The sequence below is a fragment of the Convolutriloba macropyga genome, chromosome 1 (assembly GCF_964194025.1).
Source record: "Convolutriloba macropyga chromosome 1, txConMacr16.3, whole genome shotgun sequence".
NCBI lineage: Eukaryota > Metazoa > Xenacoelomorpha > Acoela > Convolutidae > Convolutriloba > Convolutriloba macropyga.
In genome coordinates this window covers 74,884,275-74,900,786 of record NC_134468.1, presented here as the reverse complement: position 1 = coordinate 74,900,786, position 16,512 = coordinate 74,884,275, and the positions used below count along the sequence as shown (strand labels likewise).

Here is a 16,512-nt window from a genome sequence, read left to right as displayed (position 1 = left end):
ATTTTGCTAAATTAATTCGAAGATTTTCCTGGTCAAGTTTAATAAACATTTTCGTACAAGATCGAGATGGTTTTCAATTCTACCTCAACTCACTATCAGAATATCGTCCAGAAAACAGAATGTATTAGTCAGGCCGGCGAGCGTAAAATTGATTGCTTTCTGAAATTCGGCAGGCATATCCGTTAATCCATAAAACCCCGTTTTAAAGCGGTAAGTGCCAGTCATATCCCCGCTGAAAATATTAAAATTACAATGGTGGGCCGTATCATTATCCAAATTTAATTGGCTATAAGCGTACTGCAAATCTGATGTCGTAAAATAGGGCGTTTTTTGCGGTGCGCTTGACAGTGTCTGTGAAATGGTTTGAATCAGAGAATCGTTATTTGGCATCTGGTACCTATTTTTATTGATTTGCTTTGTTCAAGAGCTTCGAATCGAAGGCTTTTTCGATTGATTGGTCCGTTTTGACTGTGATAGCAATTGGGGAAATGAAAAACTGGTCGGAACAATTTGATAATTTTTCAATATGTCCTTTATTTAGAAATTTTTCCAGTTCGATTTTTGCTTTTGGTTGAAGATGGATCGGTATTTTTCTCCCTTTTTGGTGTGTGACACGATAATTTCTAAGAAACTTTGAGTTGACAGTATGATGTTTTTATTTTCCAGTTCTCGAAATTAATTCCGGAAATTCTTTAGCTAGAGAATGTTTCATTACACAAGGTGTTTCGACTGTATTTACTTCTGTTTTTGGTCAAGTCTTTTGTGAAATAGTTATTCCTAATTGATCAAATAGATCAAGTCCAAGAATAGGTCTGAAACCGTCTGCGACTACCGTGATTTTTGCTTTTTGAATTTTCCAATCATTACAGCTAACTGCTGTTTTCAATGTTCCGAGCGTTTCAACTATATCGTAAGAGAAGGATTTAAGTTCGAGTGGTTTTTTCTCTGACCATTGTGCTTGCATACAGTTAAACATTATCTCTTTAGCAAGTGACATATTTTTGATAGTGCACTCACTACCAGAATCGAGAAGCAAATGGCAGCCTGTATTTCCAACTGTTATTGTTATGTTTTGCAAAGCGATCGGGGGTGTATTAAGGTTTTCCACCATTGCAGCAAAATTGTCGTCAGAAGAGTCGTTTTCAGAATTATGCTGTTCATTGTAATTTATAAAATTAACATTTTGACTTTCCGATTGTTCTGTTTTTTCAGAATTTCCTAAATTATTGATGCCAGTATCTTGACAAGATTTTTTTGTGTTATTTACTTTTTTCGACATACCGCTGCGAAGTGATTGAGCAGACCACAGTGATTACATTTCTTAACCAGAGCAGGGCAAACCTGACGATGTGTTGAAGTCCAATTCTGGCCACAACCTCTACACTGGCTATTCGCTGCTCTATTGAATGAAATTATTCCTGACTGATTTACACGGGCATTCGCGCCGCGGAATCTATTGAATGATTGTATTGCATTGATTGCATTGACATTTGCATTTTTGTTGGACGATATTCGTTGTTGGTTTTGATATTCCATCTTCATATTGACAGCTATACTGATGGCTCTGTCCGGATCTACTGTATGACGAAGGAGTTCTCGTTGAATATCGTCATCCAACATATTGGTGATGAAAATGTCTCTGATTATCACTTCCTCACGATTTTCGAAATCACAATTTTCTGCTAATTCTTTCAAAATGCTGTAGAATTGTTCTACCGTTTACGCTCGCTTGTTTCCTCGAGAAGAAAACATAGCGATCGAAAGTGATGTTTCGAGGTCGAATGAAAGCTATTTCCATCGTTTCTCAAAGTTTGAGAGTAGAGAGGTCGTAGATGTTATCATGGGGAAATTTTTGCGTTAAAAGACGTCTTCCTTCCGTTCCAATACTGAGGTACGGAAGTGAAACACACTTTTGATCGCATAGGGGCCATTGTCTTTCACCACACAAGACACCTACCTCCGTGATTTTTCGGCTTTTCAATTCCCATTGAAGCTTCAACTGACTGTTGCGGATTTGACTATCCCGTTCTGTTTGCTCTGTTGCATCCTCGATGGTCATTTGATATTTCGGCTCTGCCGGTAGTCATACGTGTGTTGGCTTTGGTTGATGTAGTGTGTCCAGCGTTATGTTCTCTTTTGCGAGAATTGCTAGCTTCACTTGGATTCGCCACTTCTCCATCTTGTTGGAGGGTCCGATGTAGCCCGTTCCCAAAACGGTTCAATTGAAAGTGGGGTCTTGCGTGATTCGCGAGCTGACTGCGCCATGCCGTAAAGAAATCGTTTTCTGTAGGCGAGATTGTTTGTTGAGCGAAATTACGGTTTTAGTTAACGCGAAGTGTTTACTGATTTCGCGGAGCGTTTCCACTACTAAATTTGTGTTTAATAGACTAATCTTTCTGAGCCTCAGTTTTGTGGTATTCGCGTCGCGATTACAGCGTAAACTTTTAGACTTGTATTTCGCTTAGTGAATGTTATACTGATACACAATGAGTATAGTCAATTGAATTGCAAATGCTCTCGTACAAGTTGAGATAGGCACTTGCGCCGCGAATGGCAAGTTTAGTCGTTACGTTCAGTTGATTATTTTCTAGAATGGGCAATCGCGGTGCGATTGACTATAGTCGAAACTACATAGCTCAAATGAGAAGCGTTTGCAAGAATTAAATTAAACTGAGCGTTAGCGCTGCAAATTGGAGAATGAAGATTAAGAATGATACAATTTAAGAAAGAAAGTTTGTTCAAAGTTTAATCACACATAACGGAAGCAACTCATGGATTTGTTTATATCGTGAACGAATGTATTTCCTTTACAGACAGAGTGAACAGACAAAAACTGCTAAAATGGGAGGAAGTGTACATCAACTGAATTTAAATGGCATTTGCCCTTCAAATGGAATTTACAACAACTAAATAAAATTAAATACGGATATGGATACATGAAGGGTATCCATTGCCGTATGACATTTCCCCCTCTTGGAGAGAAAATAAATTACTAATTAAAATCAGAAAATTAATAAATATTCACCGGTTACTAAGTAATAAAATATTAAATAATAGATAAAACAAAAACTTATGAAAGTTTTGCTTTATTCAAGTTTATTCACTATCGCTGTTTTCTGCATTTTCTGCCTGGAGAACAGTCATCTCCCGTGGTAGATTTTGGGGTTCCTCAGCCCATTCATTAGAATCTCTCGCAACTCCAATGTCCTGATTATCGGTGTAGCCTTCTGTGCTTCGAACTTTTTCAATAATTGTTTGACTTCTGGGTCTTCTTCTTCAAGGTTCGCTTGCTTTTCCGAATTGAAGAAGTATCGGAATCTGATGTGTCGCTAATTGTGAGTTGGCGTTTTGAAGTTTTCCGCAAAATGGGTGTAGGCTTTGGTTGCACTGATGAGGCTATTTGCGCCCCAGATGGTCCTGCCGTATTTGATGTAGCCAATTGCGGTGCGATTGGGCTAAATCTAAGTATTTGCGTTAGATCGGGTCTATTCAGGAATGCCTCGTCGTGTTTCGGATTTCTCTTGGGAATTCTCATTTTTAACGATCTTGCAAAATTACTGGCGGTAGAGATACATGACCGTCTTGATGAAACAACACTCACATCATCCGTTTGTCTCTTATTACGTTTAATCTCTTTGTCACCAGTGTTTTTTCGAATAAGATCTCGCTTGTTTTTCTGGATTCTTTGTTCGAGGGTTTTTTTGTTGACCTTTTTCGGACGTCGCTCTATATATTGTGTGAGTTCCGTTTCTCTTTCAGCCCGTGTCCCAAATTTAGCGATATCCGAGTTCCTAACCCGTACTTCTTGTTTGTGCGGCTCTTTTTATCACACTCGTCGTGGGGCTTACTTTGCACACAGTGCTTCCTGGTGCTAGCACCTCATTTAGGCCATCCAGGTTCTTCTTTTGACGTTGGTTATCGTGTAGTTTGCGAGCCAACTTCACCTGCACGCTACGTTCCGAGCAAGGGATTGGGCGGCAAACGGCGTCTGAACTAATGAAACGTTCTTCTCCGTCGTTTCGTTTCTCTTGCTCAGTTCTTGCAAGGGTACTTGCGGCGCAAATGACACGCTCAATCTCCGTGTCAGAACATAGAGCCGTAGCCGCCCACTGTGCTTCTGTCAGGTAAGAGCGGCCCGGAATTGTATCTTCATCTAAATAATAATTAATTATTGTTTAATAATTGAGATTTTTACTATCAGATTTTGTTGTGATATTTGATATAGGTGTGTTACTTTTTCTACCGAAGTGTGCTTCAAATGGTGTGATATTTATTGTTTTCTGTTTTGATATTCTTAATCGTTGTATTATTGCTTTTAGTGAAGTTTCTAAATTAAATTTTTTATTTAATTGTGATTTCATGCAAGATAATTGTCGTTTGTTTGAATAATACGTTCTACTAATCCGATTGCTCTATGATCATTCGCTGGTGCATATATAGGTGTAATATTATTTTCAGTACAAAATATCTCAAACTTTTTTCCTGTGAAACATCTAGCTTGATCTAATCTAATAGTTCTAGGTACTCCGTGTTGATATATATAATTATTTAAGAATTTGATTACATTTGGGCCTGATGCATTATTTACTATTTCTGCTGTAGGGTCTTTAGAATATCTATCTATACTTGTAATAAAATATTGCTCTATGCCTTTCTCATTTAAAATTGGTCCACCAAAGTCTAATTGTATTTCGTCATTTGGTTCACTACATTTAGGTAGAGGTGTCCATTTGCGGTGCGGAATCACTGATTTGAGATTCTTACCAATTTCCGTGCAAGCTTTGCACTCACTGGCTTTTGCCAGTATATCTCTGTGTATGTAGGGCCACCAGATATTTTGGGCTAGGGAGAGCATGGCGAAACTTCCTGGGTGTGTGGAGTGGATATCTTCCAGCACCGCGTCCTTGATTGATTTCGGTATGGCAATTCTTTCATTGAGGCAGACACACCCATGTTTGACGCTTAAATCTCTCCCATATGAGAAGAGATAAGGGCTTATCTCTTGTAACCGATCCGCGTCGTTTCTGATCACACAGTCCCTTACTTCTTTCAGTATCGCATCCTTTCCTGTCAGTATGGCCAAGAACTTCTTACTGAACACTTTATTGAGTGTCTCAGTAAACATAATGTCGTCGGCCTCCTCTATCATACTACCAGGTGGGGTTTCTGTGTGTGATGTTGTATTGGATCCAGGTGTTGAAGAAGTCGTGTCTGAGAAGGTTACTCTCGCCTTTGTGGGGGTTGGTTTAGAGTGGGTTGCTTTGGCCTTTGACATTGTTTTTATACTGTTTATTGAATTTTTTGATGTGAGAGATTTATTGTGTTTATTCACAAAGTAGTGTTTTGTTGGTTGAATTTGGGCAAAAAGCGAGTGATTTTTGTGTTGGTGGTATTTATACTTAGGAGTTTGTGCTTTCGCGCTTAATTCAGTGTTGTTAGGTGGATTACTCGATTTAATACCATTAATGGGCTGTATTGGGGATAATTGTTCAGATTGTTCACATTCTTTACTGTCTGACATCTGCACCTCTTTTGCAGCGAATTAATTAATAGAATGTGAATTAGTGACTTTACGATTATTTAGTGCAAATTGTAATTTTGTAACTTTAAGTGGCATTTGCGACGCAAATGGGTGTTCAGAATGTGAAATAATTTTAGAATTGGGAAGTGTTAATTGCGGTACGAATGGTGTTTTCAATGGTGAAGTAGTTAATCGTGATGCAAATGCTTCCTTACAATTAGATAAATTAACACTTAGTGATGTGGGTAATCGCGGTGCGAATGGTCAATTACTTTTTGCAAAGGCAAATTTGACTTTAAAATGCTTTTAAATTTTTTAGTTGCTGTCTGTTTATTTATAATTAAGTGTTTCTTTGAATCCCGGATTTTTGAAATTGTTGCTACAACAAAATGTTCATCATATGTAGATATCTTTTTAGCTCTAGCAAATGGGTTCCTGGAAATGTAGTCGACGAGGCCCATCTTTGCACCTGGCATATGTTCAATTGTGAAATTGTACGGAAGTAATCTATCGATCCATCGAGATAGTCGACTATTGTATGATTTGTTAGATCGATGTTCTTTAAGTATAGACAATAGGGCTCTATGATCCGTTACTACCGTAAATTTTTTTCCGTACAAATAATTAAAATAGTCAATTGACCAAACTATCCCCAACAGTTCCAATTCATTGACACTGTAGCGTTCTTCCGTGGAATTAAGAAATCGTGACGCGAATGCTATTGGCTTCCAACCATCTGGTGTGTTCTAATGCTGCCCCCAATCCTGAACGTGAAGCATCACATTTTACGCGGACATCCAATTTTTGATTGTAATGGCTATTTTCTGTACTGTTTGCGATTTTTTTTAATCAGATTAAAATGTTTCGTGTGTTCATCTGTCCAGATGAATTTTACAGATTTCTTTAAAAGTGGTCTAAGAGGGTGACATAATTGTGCTAAGTGTGGTATAAATTTACCGATGTAGTGTACTGACCCTAGAAATGATCTAAGTCGTTTTAGTGTTGTTGGTGGTGGTATTGTTAAAATTGCTGCTGTTTTGCTCTCTAAAGGTGATATTCCAGTCTGTGTAATCTTATAACCTAGCCGTTCTATTTCCGATTTAGCAAAGTGACATTTCTGGAGGTTAATTCTTAAGTTATCGTCATCTAATTTTTTGAGACATTTGTAAACGTATGCTTAATGGTCTGCTTCAGTGCCGGTACTAACGATTATGATATCGTCCAAGAAACAGTATGTGTTTTGCAAGCCTATGAGTGTGTAATCCATGGCTTTTTGGAATTCTGCCGGCATATCTGTAAGTCCATAAAAACCAGTTTTGAATCTATATGTACCAGTAGATTCGCCACATATGATGTTAAAATTAGTGTTTTGCTGTGTCATGATGCATTTTTAGTTGACTATATGCATACTTTAAGTCTAATGTGGTGAAATATGCGTGTTGGCCGTTTTGTGTATTTGTAAGATGTTGTGAGATGGTATCAATTAACATTTCGATATTAGGCATTTGGTATTTATTTTTATGTATTGCTTTATTTAGTACTTTAGAATCTAATGCTAGCTTTATCGACTGATCTTTTTTCACTGTGATTACGATCGGGGAGATAAAATGTTCGTCAGAGCAACTAGATAGTTTTTCGATATGACCTTCAGTCTGTAATCTTTCTAATTCTTCTGACACTCTAGGTTGGAGATTTATCGGAACACGTCGACCTTTTTGATGCTTTGCTGTAAACTTTTGATGAAACTTTGAATTCGCTGCATGTGTTTTAGATAAGCCAATTCTTAAAATTAGATGTGGAAATTGCGTCGCGGTTGTCTCTTTAATTTTACATGTAGAATTATTGATGTCATAAACACATTTACCAGTTTCTGGTTGTTGTTGAACAACTGCAAGTCCTAATGTAGTGAACAGATCTCTTCCGATGATATTTTTGTGCCCATCGTCTACAACAGTCAGCATCGCTGATGTGTCTTTCCATTGATTGTAGATTACTGTGGTTTCCAAGTGCCCAATGACTTTGATTGGTTCGTTTGAGAAAGTTTTCAAATTCCTTTTTTCTGTTGTATCTGTTCATTTGGCTGATTTTGTGGATCGGATGATTTTGTTCGCTAAACTTTTTGTTATGATGCTGACGGCACTTCCAGAGTCAATCATGGCAGATGTTCTTATTTCCCCCATTTGAACTTCCACATTCAGTGGTTTCAATTGATGAACTGAATCAGAAGAAATCGCCGCTACATAGTCATCGGAATCACTATCGTAGTTTGAATCGTACACCTGTTCATACAATTGTTGATAGCTTGTTATATAGTTGACGGATTCTTCATCATCACTTTTTTCCGGCGATTGATCGATTTGGTTTACATTTGATTTTTGAGTTTTCTGTATCGGATTCTGCGACTTTTTCGGTTTGCGGCATTTTCTGGCGAAATGACCTATAATACCACAATTATTGCATTTCTTACCATTCGCGGGACAAATCTGCTTATGATTGTGACTCCAACGGAGACCACAATTCATACAAACACTCGTAAATTGATAATTTTGAGGGACAGTTGGGTAGCTTGTGAAGTCTCGTTTTGTTGAAGATCCATTCGCATTGCGATTGCGTACTGGGTTACTATTAATGAAATTCACAGAAGTAGTACCTGACATCAAGTTTTGGTTTATTTTTTGCTGATTCTGCGCTCCCATTTCCATTTGTATGGCTATCTCCAATGCTTTTGGTGGTTCTATTGTTTCCTTCAACAATTCCTTCTGTGTGTCGTGATCAAGCATATTCAATATGAATGCATCACGGATCAATGTAGTCTCTTCACTACCCAGAGTGCAATTTTCCGCCAATTCTATGAGACGACCATAGAAACTTTCCACCGACTCTCCTTTTGGTTGCTTACACGAGTAGAAAACGATGCGATCGTAAGTTATATTACGAACCTTTGTGATTGAATCCTCCATTGCCCGCCACAAGTCTTTAAAAGGTTGTTTCTCTATCTGAAAATGAGGGTATTTACTCTTGAAAATCCGCCGTCCCTCTGTACCAATGCTCAGATATAGCAACGATATCGTCTTCTGCTCACAAGTTCCCCACGGTTTGTCTCGACAAAGAATCCCAATTTCTTCAACCTTTTTACAACGGTTTTGCCAGTTTACTTTCAACTGCTGATTTCGAACTTTACGATCTCTTTCCGTTGCCTGTGTGTGGTTTTCTACCGGTTCTTCGTAGGTAGGTTCAGGCGGGTAAGTCACCGTTGCAGGGGGATCATTTAACAGGGTGTCTAATTGTATCCCTTCCTTAGCAAGTAGAGCCAGTTTCCATTGCTGCGTCCATTTTTCCCACGTCAGAGGAGGTGTTGCTGTCGGTTTCTTCCAAAAGGCTTCTATGTGCAGTGGTGTTTTCTTTGAGTCCGCTGCTGGCTGCGCCATGTTATACTCATACACAATGAGTATAGTCAATTGAATTGCAAATGCTCTCGTACAAGTTGAGATAGGCACTTGCGCCGCGAATGGCAAGTTTAGTCGTTACGTTCAAATGATTATTTTCTAGAATGGGCAATCGCGGTGCGATTGACTATAGTCGAAACTACTGAGCTCAAATGAGAAGCGTTTGCAAGAATTAAATTAAACTGAGCGTTAGCGCTGCAAATTGGAGAATGAAGATTAAGAATGATACAATTTAAGAAAGAAAGTTTGTTCAAAGTTTAATCACACATAACGGAAGCAACTCATGGATTTGTTTATATCGTGAACGAATGTATTTCCTTTACAGACAGAGTGAACAGACAAAAACTGCTAAAATGGGAGGAAGTGTACATCAACTGAACTTAAATGGCATTTGCCCTTCAAATGGAATTTACAACAACTAAATAAAATAAAATACGGATATGGATACATGAAGGGTATCCATTGCCGTATGACAGTGAAATTAGGATTATATCAGATATTTTGAATTGAGCGATCTGCGCAGCGAAATTCGAAAAAAGAGAGAGTCAACTGAAAATAGAATTTAGATTCAGGAGAATGAATATATATGAACTAAAGAAATTTTGATCAGCGATTTGATTATAACATATCATAACTTTAAAAGGAAATTTGCGGCAAAACAAAATTACATACAGCATGATCAGAGAATTAAATCACGACATTGAAGTAAACAAATTAGCAGGCATGAACAAGGAAGATTTGATCTTCAGATAAAGATTGAACAAAAATAATAAATGACTAAACTAAACTAAATTTAAGGTTAAATGAAATTAGGGGATTTAGCACTACAAATGACTATATGACAAATTACCATTGTATGACTATATCACAATATTAGCCACTTTTTCTTACGCTTATGACAATGCTTATACATTGATTTTACAATGCTTATGGCCATACTTGATAACTTGCAGTCTAAGATTTATGGGCTCTTTATGGTTACAAAATTGAGGCAGTTTAGTGTTACAATATGGTTCATTTTGATCAACTCCTTGATCAATATTTTTGGTTACATGAGATAAAGCTACTTTTTCTCAGCAATCACAGAGTGGTTATACTTGATGAAATACAGATACAGTCTACATACTGATGGTGGTCTATGATTACAATTTGCTTCACTTTAAACAACTCCTTGACCCGATAAAATTTCTAAGTTTTCGAAATTAAAACAAAAAAGTCGATTTTTCCAGGTGACATTCAAATGGACATACAAATTTGTGACATAAATTTTTTCTAAGGCTTGTATGTTGACCATTGTTTTTGTTAAACAATCTACATACTACTGGTTGTCTGGGATATCATTTTGTTCACAGCTCCTGGACCCATTAAAATGTTTCCCTCAAAGACAATATAAGTGAAAAAGTGGTTTTGATGATATTACCAATTAAGATATCAACTTCTTTCGAGGAACATTAGGTTTACCATGTTTTGTTTACAATGTTTTGTTTGTAGTCTGGGATAACAGTTTGTTTCCCCTCAAACATTTCAGTGACTCGAAATAATTTCCCTTTTTGAAATTGAAACAAGCGAAAAATTTGATTTCTAAGTGACATACTTACTTTTTTAGGAATGTTAACCCGACCATTCTTTTTGATTTGCGATCTACGTACAATTAGTAGTATGTAATATCAGGCTGGTTCTGAGCCGCAGAATATATTGTTTTGATTCTGAACAGTATGTTCTATTTTGATTTCACAAAAAATGTCAATTGTAGGAATTTTTTAAAATTATTACCACATTTAGGCATTTAATTATTTTTTTGTTTTTGTTGAAATATGGCAATGTATATATACGAAAATAGTGTCTGAATAATTCTTCATTTTTTCATAAATATTTTGGCGCTGTTTTGAACTTTTCAACGACGCGACTTTTTTCCTTGCACTTCTTCCTACATAACCATTTTTTGCCACATCTTGCATGATAACCTTTTTCTGCCATAATCTTGCAAGATAACCATCCAGTCTCGCCTGGGGATATCAAAAGATGTATAATAACTTGGTCTCCAATCAATTTTTGCTCATTATGATTGCATTGCTGCCTTACAATGAACAGACTGATCGCTAACATGGAATGAAATATTGGTTATTACTTTACTATTAATTTAAAACTCTTTCGTAAAAATAGGTGTTATTCATTATTAAAAAAGTAGATATTGGTTTTTAACTTTTCTTTCCTAGCTACAGCTCTTTGTTATCTAGCTACAAATCAGACAAATCAGTCTTCTGTAACCGATGAATAATCGAAAAGCTTGGTTAGATTTGAAGTATCTAAAGCTGAGACCAAAAAGACTTCAATTGCTCTCAAACGAAGTTTGTGGTAATCATATTAGTCTTTATATTTGATTTTTCGTCTGACCGGTTTTTCATCTCATAGGGCGCCTAATCAGTCTCTAAGATTGTGATTAAACTACACTGTTTTAAGGCGAGATTTTCATGGTGTGAAGGGCTGTTCGTAATCTGAACAGTTTGAGCACCCCCTCCACCATCGACTCAATCACAACCCCCCATTCACCCCGGGGCGCTTTTTTCCACCTGATGGTTTGGACCCCATTTTCGTCCACCATCCCTCCCAGACCTACTCCCTCAACCCCCACCGCCCTCAATACTTGTACCTCTGAGCCCCAGCTGGGTGCTACTGAAGCCGACCACTCGCCGGTCGTTTAAGAGCAATTTTCCCGACGCTAGTCGGTTATGTTTGAATAATTTGCGGGTTATTAATGTTTTTTATCAGATATTTGTTTGCACTACTGACGCAAGTGAAAATAATTGAAACTTTGATCTATTACTTTTTTGTGAAAACTGTCTATTTATTTTTCATGTGCAAAGCATTTGACAGGTTTTTCGATGCAAATTATCAATGCGTCTCAATGCCGCTTTACTCTGGGATCGACGGCTGAAATCTGCAACAGCAGTTAATGAAGGAGCTTTTAATTTATTTTTTGGGAAAAGCAAAATTTTTAGAATTTGCAAAGTACGCAATACGCGATTTCTAATTTTAATAATAGAAAAATACGCTTGTTTACATGCCTCTATTTACTGTTTCGTCCAATGACTGTAAACTTGTAACTGTTTCTGCTCTAATTTAAATTGCTACCTTTTATTTTTTATCTGAATCAGTCTTAAAGTTTAACGGTTTATTCGTTGTTCTTTTTTAACAAAACTTTCCTTCCAGTTTTTTTTACATAACGTGAGCTCCGTATTTGGGCTTAACGTTGACGCTGTTTGTATTTAGATCGAATATCGTTTCTGTTTTTAGCAAAGATAAAAAACAGTTGTTGTATTTTTAACGATTAGATTTGCAAATACTTTGTTAGGCAACGAAAATAATGCTTTGAATCTGTCTTATCCCAGTGGTTTCTTTGTTTTGCTTAGTTGTTGCTGCTAGAAAAGTCCAATTTATTGTTTTGGAGTTTGGAGGGCTTTCGGTTTTTGGAACAGCAAAATTCTTTTTGAATGTTTTCTAAGCGTCGTTCGGGAATCATTATTAATGGTTCTTTATAGCTATAACGGGTGCGTTTCTTAGCTATGGAATTGATCGCGCAATCTCTTGAAAAATTGCGATAAAGATTTTTGAATTGTAGGGCACGATGTTAATGAACTTTGAAAGAAGTTAGCAAGATTTTTCTTATTTTTTGACATAAAATGTTTCTACTGGAATTTTTGTTCAATTTTCTTGGATGGAATCATTTAAAATATCTAAAGAAAAGTATCAAGCTATTCTAAAAAACTTTGCGGACTAAATTATTTAATTGTAAAAAATCTTAAGTTATATGGCAGTGTGAAAGGGTAATTTTTAAAACGTGAAGTAGTTTACTCTACGATTCTTTGGTACTTTTTCTAGATATTTTTGTAAAGATATTTTACTTGGTTCTCAGAAAACAAGCAATTGGCGTTTGTTACCTTTATTGTCTTAAGAGGGGGTGCATAGATTGTATTGCATTTCTGGGTTTGTTGATCAATTATATGATAATTGCTATTTGTTATCTTTAGAAAAATTTGAAAAAAATATTAATGAAAAGTCAGCAGAAAATATTTAAAACTCACTTATTGCAGCGAATTCTTTATTTTTAAGAATTTTTTTTTTCAAAAAATAATTTTATTTTTCGCATATCTAAAATTCTTTTAATAAGCATATCCTTAGTTCTCGAAATTTTGTATGAGCTTGGTCCTGTAGTTTTCATTGTGGAACAGCTCAAATGATAGATTATTTTAACAACTGCGTTATGGTTTACAAATGGCGCACTCATGTGTGTTATCATATTGCAGGAGGCAATTGTTTCATATTTCATTTAAGTGCTTGCTATCGTTTCAGATTTTTGTATGGGTCTCGTGCTAGATATGTACCTCTCTATGATTCCTATATAGTTGAGCACTGTAAACGACCATGAGTGCGAAGATTCCCGGTTTTGTATTTGCCTCGACATGCTGTCGTCTTGCTAATGCTTTTGGGTCAAATCATATATCTGGAAGATCCAAATTCCTGCATTGTCTGGAAAAACGGTTCAGTAGCTCAATTGTTGACAGAAAATTGAACTATGCGACCGAATTTTCACAACGTAATAGTAATAATCTGTCTAGAACCCATGTTTCTTCGTCAAGAAGCTTGAGCTCTGCTTCTACAGATCCAGGAACCGAAGTTTCTTTGCTTCCTAGAGCAAGAAGGGCATTCATGTACGTACCTGGAGATAGTGAAAAGATGATCACGAAAGCTTCGCAACTAGTTGTTGACTCCATATGCTTAGACATAGAAGACGGAGTAGCCGAATCAAGCAAAGATAAAGCGAGAGAATTGATTGTTCATTCGTTAGATCACGTGACTTTTCAACCGAACGTTGACGTGTGTGTTCGGATCAACCCAGTTTCGAACCCGCGAGCTGTTGATGATTTAGATGCGTTGTTTACTGCCCAAAATGCACCTCAGTCTATCTGCGTGCCTAAAATTGAAACACAAGGTAAGCGAAGTGTGAGAAAATTCTTCGTCAGTTGCGATCGTTTCTATCACTTGTTATTTTGTCTAGTTGTTATTGAGCTGATTTTTTTCCCGAAAGTAATGTGTTAATAAAGTTATCAGAAAAAGATTTAAAAGCAAAAAAGATGCAAATTGTTTGCGTCAGAAATGAAGACATGTATTTGTTGCTATGTTTCAGTAAAGGTTAATTCAAGCAAGTGTAGCATTTATGGTAATGGAAATGATTATTTTTTCAACGACGGCCCCTTTTAGAGGCCCGATATTAATTGTAGATTGCATAAACGTTTATAGGCGAAGTCGAGTGGCTGATGAATAAAATATACGGACTTGCAGTTGACAGACCCCCAAATTACAAAGCCCATATTGTGCTCATATGCGAAACACCTCGAGCAATCCTCAATCTGGTCAGCATATGTACTGAACTGAACGAGCTATCAACTATTCTCAACTGCAACTTGGTCCCGGACTCAATAGTTTTTGGTTCTGATGACTACAGTGCAGCTATTGGTGCAACCAGAAGCGAAGACGCTACTGAGGTTCTTTACGCAAGGCAGAAGTTGCTTATGATCGCTAAAATGTTCTCCCTTCAAGCAATTGATATGGTCTACACTGATTTGACCAATGATGAAGGTCTGACCAAAACCTGCTTAGAAGGAAAGAAAATGGGCTTCAATGGGAAACAGGTTATAAATCCGAAGCAGGTAGAAACTGTTCAATCTTGTTTTTCGCCCTCTCCTGAAGAATTGCAGTGGGCAACTGAGTTGGTGGCTGAGTTTGACAAAAGATCAAGTGAAGGCGTGGGGGCTATTTTGTTTGAAGGCAGGATGGTCGATATGCCACTGGTCAATCAGGCTAAAAATATCCTGCGAGTTAAACAGAAAATGAATTTGTAGATGCTTTGTATTTATTATGTAATTAGAAATTATTCAAATTTCAATTTCTTTATGATAGCCGCTAAGCGATAGTTGGGGCTATTATAGACTTTCTCTTGGTTTTAACAATTCAAAGAATTTGAGTTGTATTGGGGCGCTGTCTTTTTAGGACTGGAAGAGGCGTAATGGCGATTAATTCCCCTCGAACGAAGGTCGAAGCAATTGTTGTAAACGTGCTGGTCTTTCTTCGTGCAAAGTTGTTGCTTGACCGTTTTGACTTCTCGATGAACTCTTTCGCCCTCGACTTTTTCGTTTTGTGTGAATGTTCCAAATTTCTCGTTCAGAAGTTTCAGCAGCTGAACTCAACTGGTGGAAGTTCGCCAAAATTAGTGTATTTTTTCACTTTAAATTTTATTAGTAGTTATATTGCTATATAATAACCTTAAATGGCGTCTTTTGAAGCCCCCTTCAGTGAATTTAGTTGGCTGATTTTTGTTAATTCATGCATGCAATTTCTACTGGATTGCGTGAGTGTTTTTAATAGCTATTATGGGCCTTCTCTTGGATTTTTTAAATTTCGTCAAGATTATTGTTACGACCATATGACGTCACAATCACTTCAAATCTGCTTTTGATTCATTCGTTCATGCCATTTCAACTGAAGTGCGTGCGTGACGTCATTTTTCACTCTTATTGGAGCCAGTTTTTTTCGCGTGATTAAGTTTTTGGTCACACGTGATTTATCTCACTCTCAAAAATGACTTCCTCACTCTGAAATTGACTTTTTGTTACTTTAATTCAAAGAGATAAGGTCAAGTGAGTGCGTGTCACTCCAAATTAAGGTCATTTGAGAGCAGCTGATAGAAGCAGCAATAAGTTATACGGATTCGTAATCAAAATATAACTTTTCAGAAATTGACAAAAAGAAATGTCTTAAGTATGTTTCTGTTTTTATCTTTGTGAGACTGCAGATCTACGAAGCTATTGCGGCTATTTTCTGGCAATCTGCCAGCTATGTTTAAAATAATTCTCGTGATTAACTTTTGAATCACATGTGGCTTTCTTTTCATGTCCCAAATGACTTTACTTCATTCACTATCAAAATGGTTTTTCCTTTGCTTTCAGTCAAGTAGATATTGATAACTAAGTATCTGTGAGTCTGATTGATGTTTATTTGAGAGCAGCTTAAAGAAGCTGCAATAATCAATGCAGATTCTTAATCCAAATATAGCATCTCAATTAATAAAATAAGACAAATTTCTTGGTATCTTTGAGACTGCAGATCTATAAAGCTATATCGGCTGTTTTCTGGCGATCTGCCAGCTATATTGTTAATACGGAGAACGAGATGTCGAGTGTTTTGAGTAAGAATCAAAGGCGCATTTTGAATCTGTTGTGTCTCCCTCTCTTTTCATGATCAGCCATTGCTTCCATCATTACATAGCATGGTACTCTAATTTAGCTTGAATAGGTGGGGGCGTAAATTTTGTATGCACTCTTAAGGTTTGAGCCGAAACAACAGGTGTCTTCCCTAGTTGATCTATAAAGCTATATCGGCTGTTTTCTGGCGATCTGCCAGCTATATTGTTAATACGGAGAACGAGATGTCGAGTGTTTTGAGTAAGAATCAAAGGCGCATTTTGAATCTGTTGTGTCTCCCTCTCTT

At 36.9% G+C, this 16,512-nt stretch overlaps 2 protein-coding genes across 2 annotated transcripts in view; both read left to right on the top strand.

Annotated features, from left to right (window-relative positions):
* Positions 1 to 16,512, top strand: part of LOC142342603 (something about silencing protein 10-like) — a 144,676-nt gene that overhangs the window by 100,717 nt on the left and 27,447 nt on the right. The window lies entirely within an intron of this gene.
* LOC142351547 (citramalyl-CoA lyase, mitochondrial-like) lies at positions 13,296 to 14,911 on the top strand. The gene is made up of 2 exons (XM_075403633.1): positions 13,296 to 13,957; positions 14,266 to 14,911. The coding sequence occupies exons 1-2, from the start codon at positions 13,390 to 13,392 to the stop codon at positions 14,865 to 14,867; spliced, it is 1,170 nt and encodes a 389-aa protein (XP_075259748.1). The 5' UTR covers positions 13,296 to 13,389; the 3' UTR covers positions 14,868 to 14,911.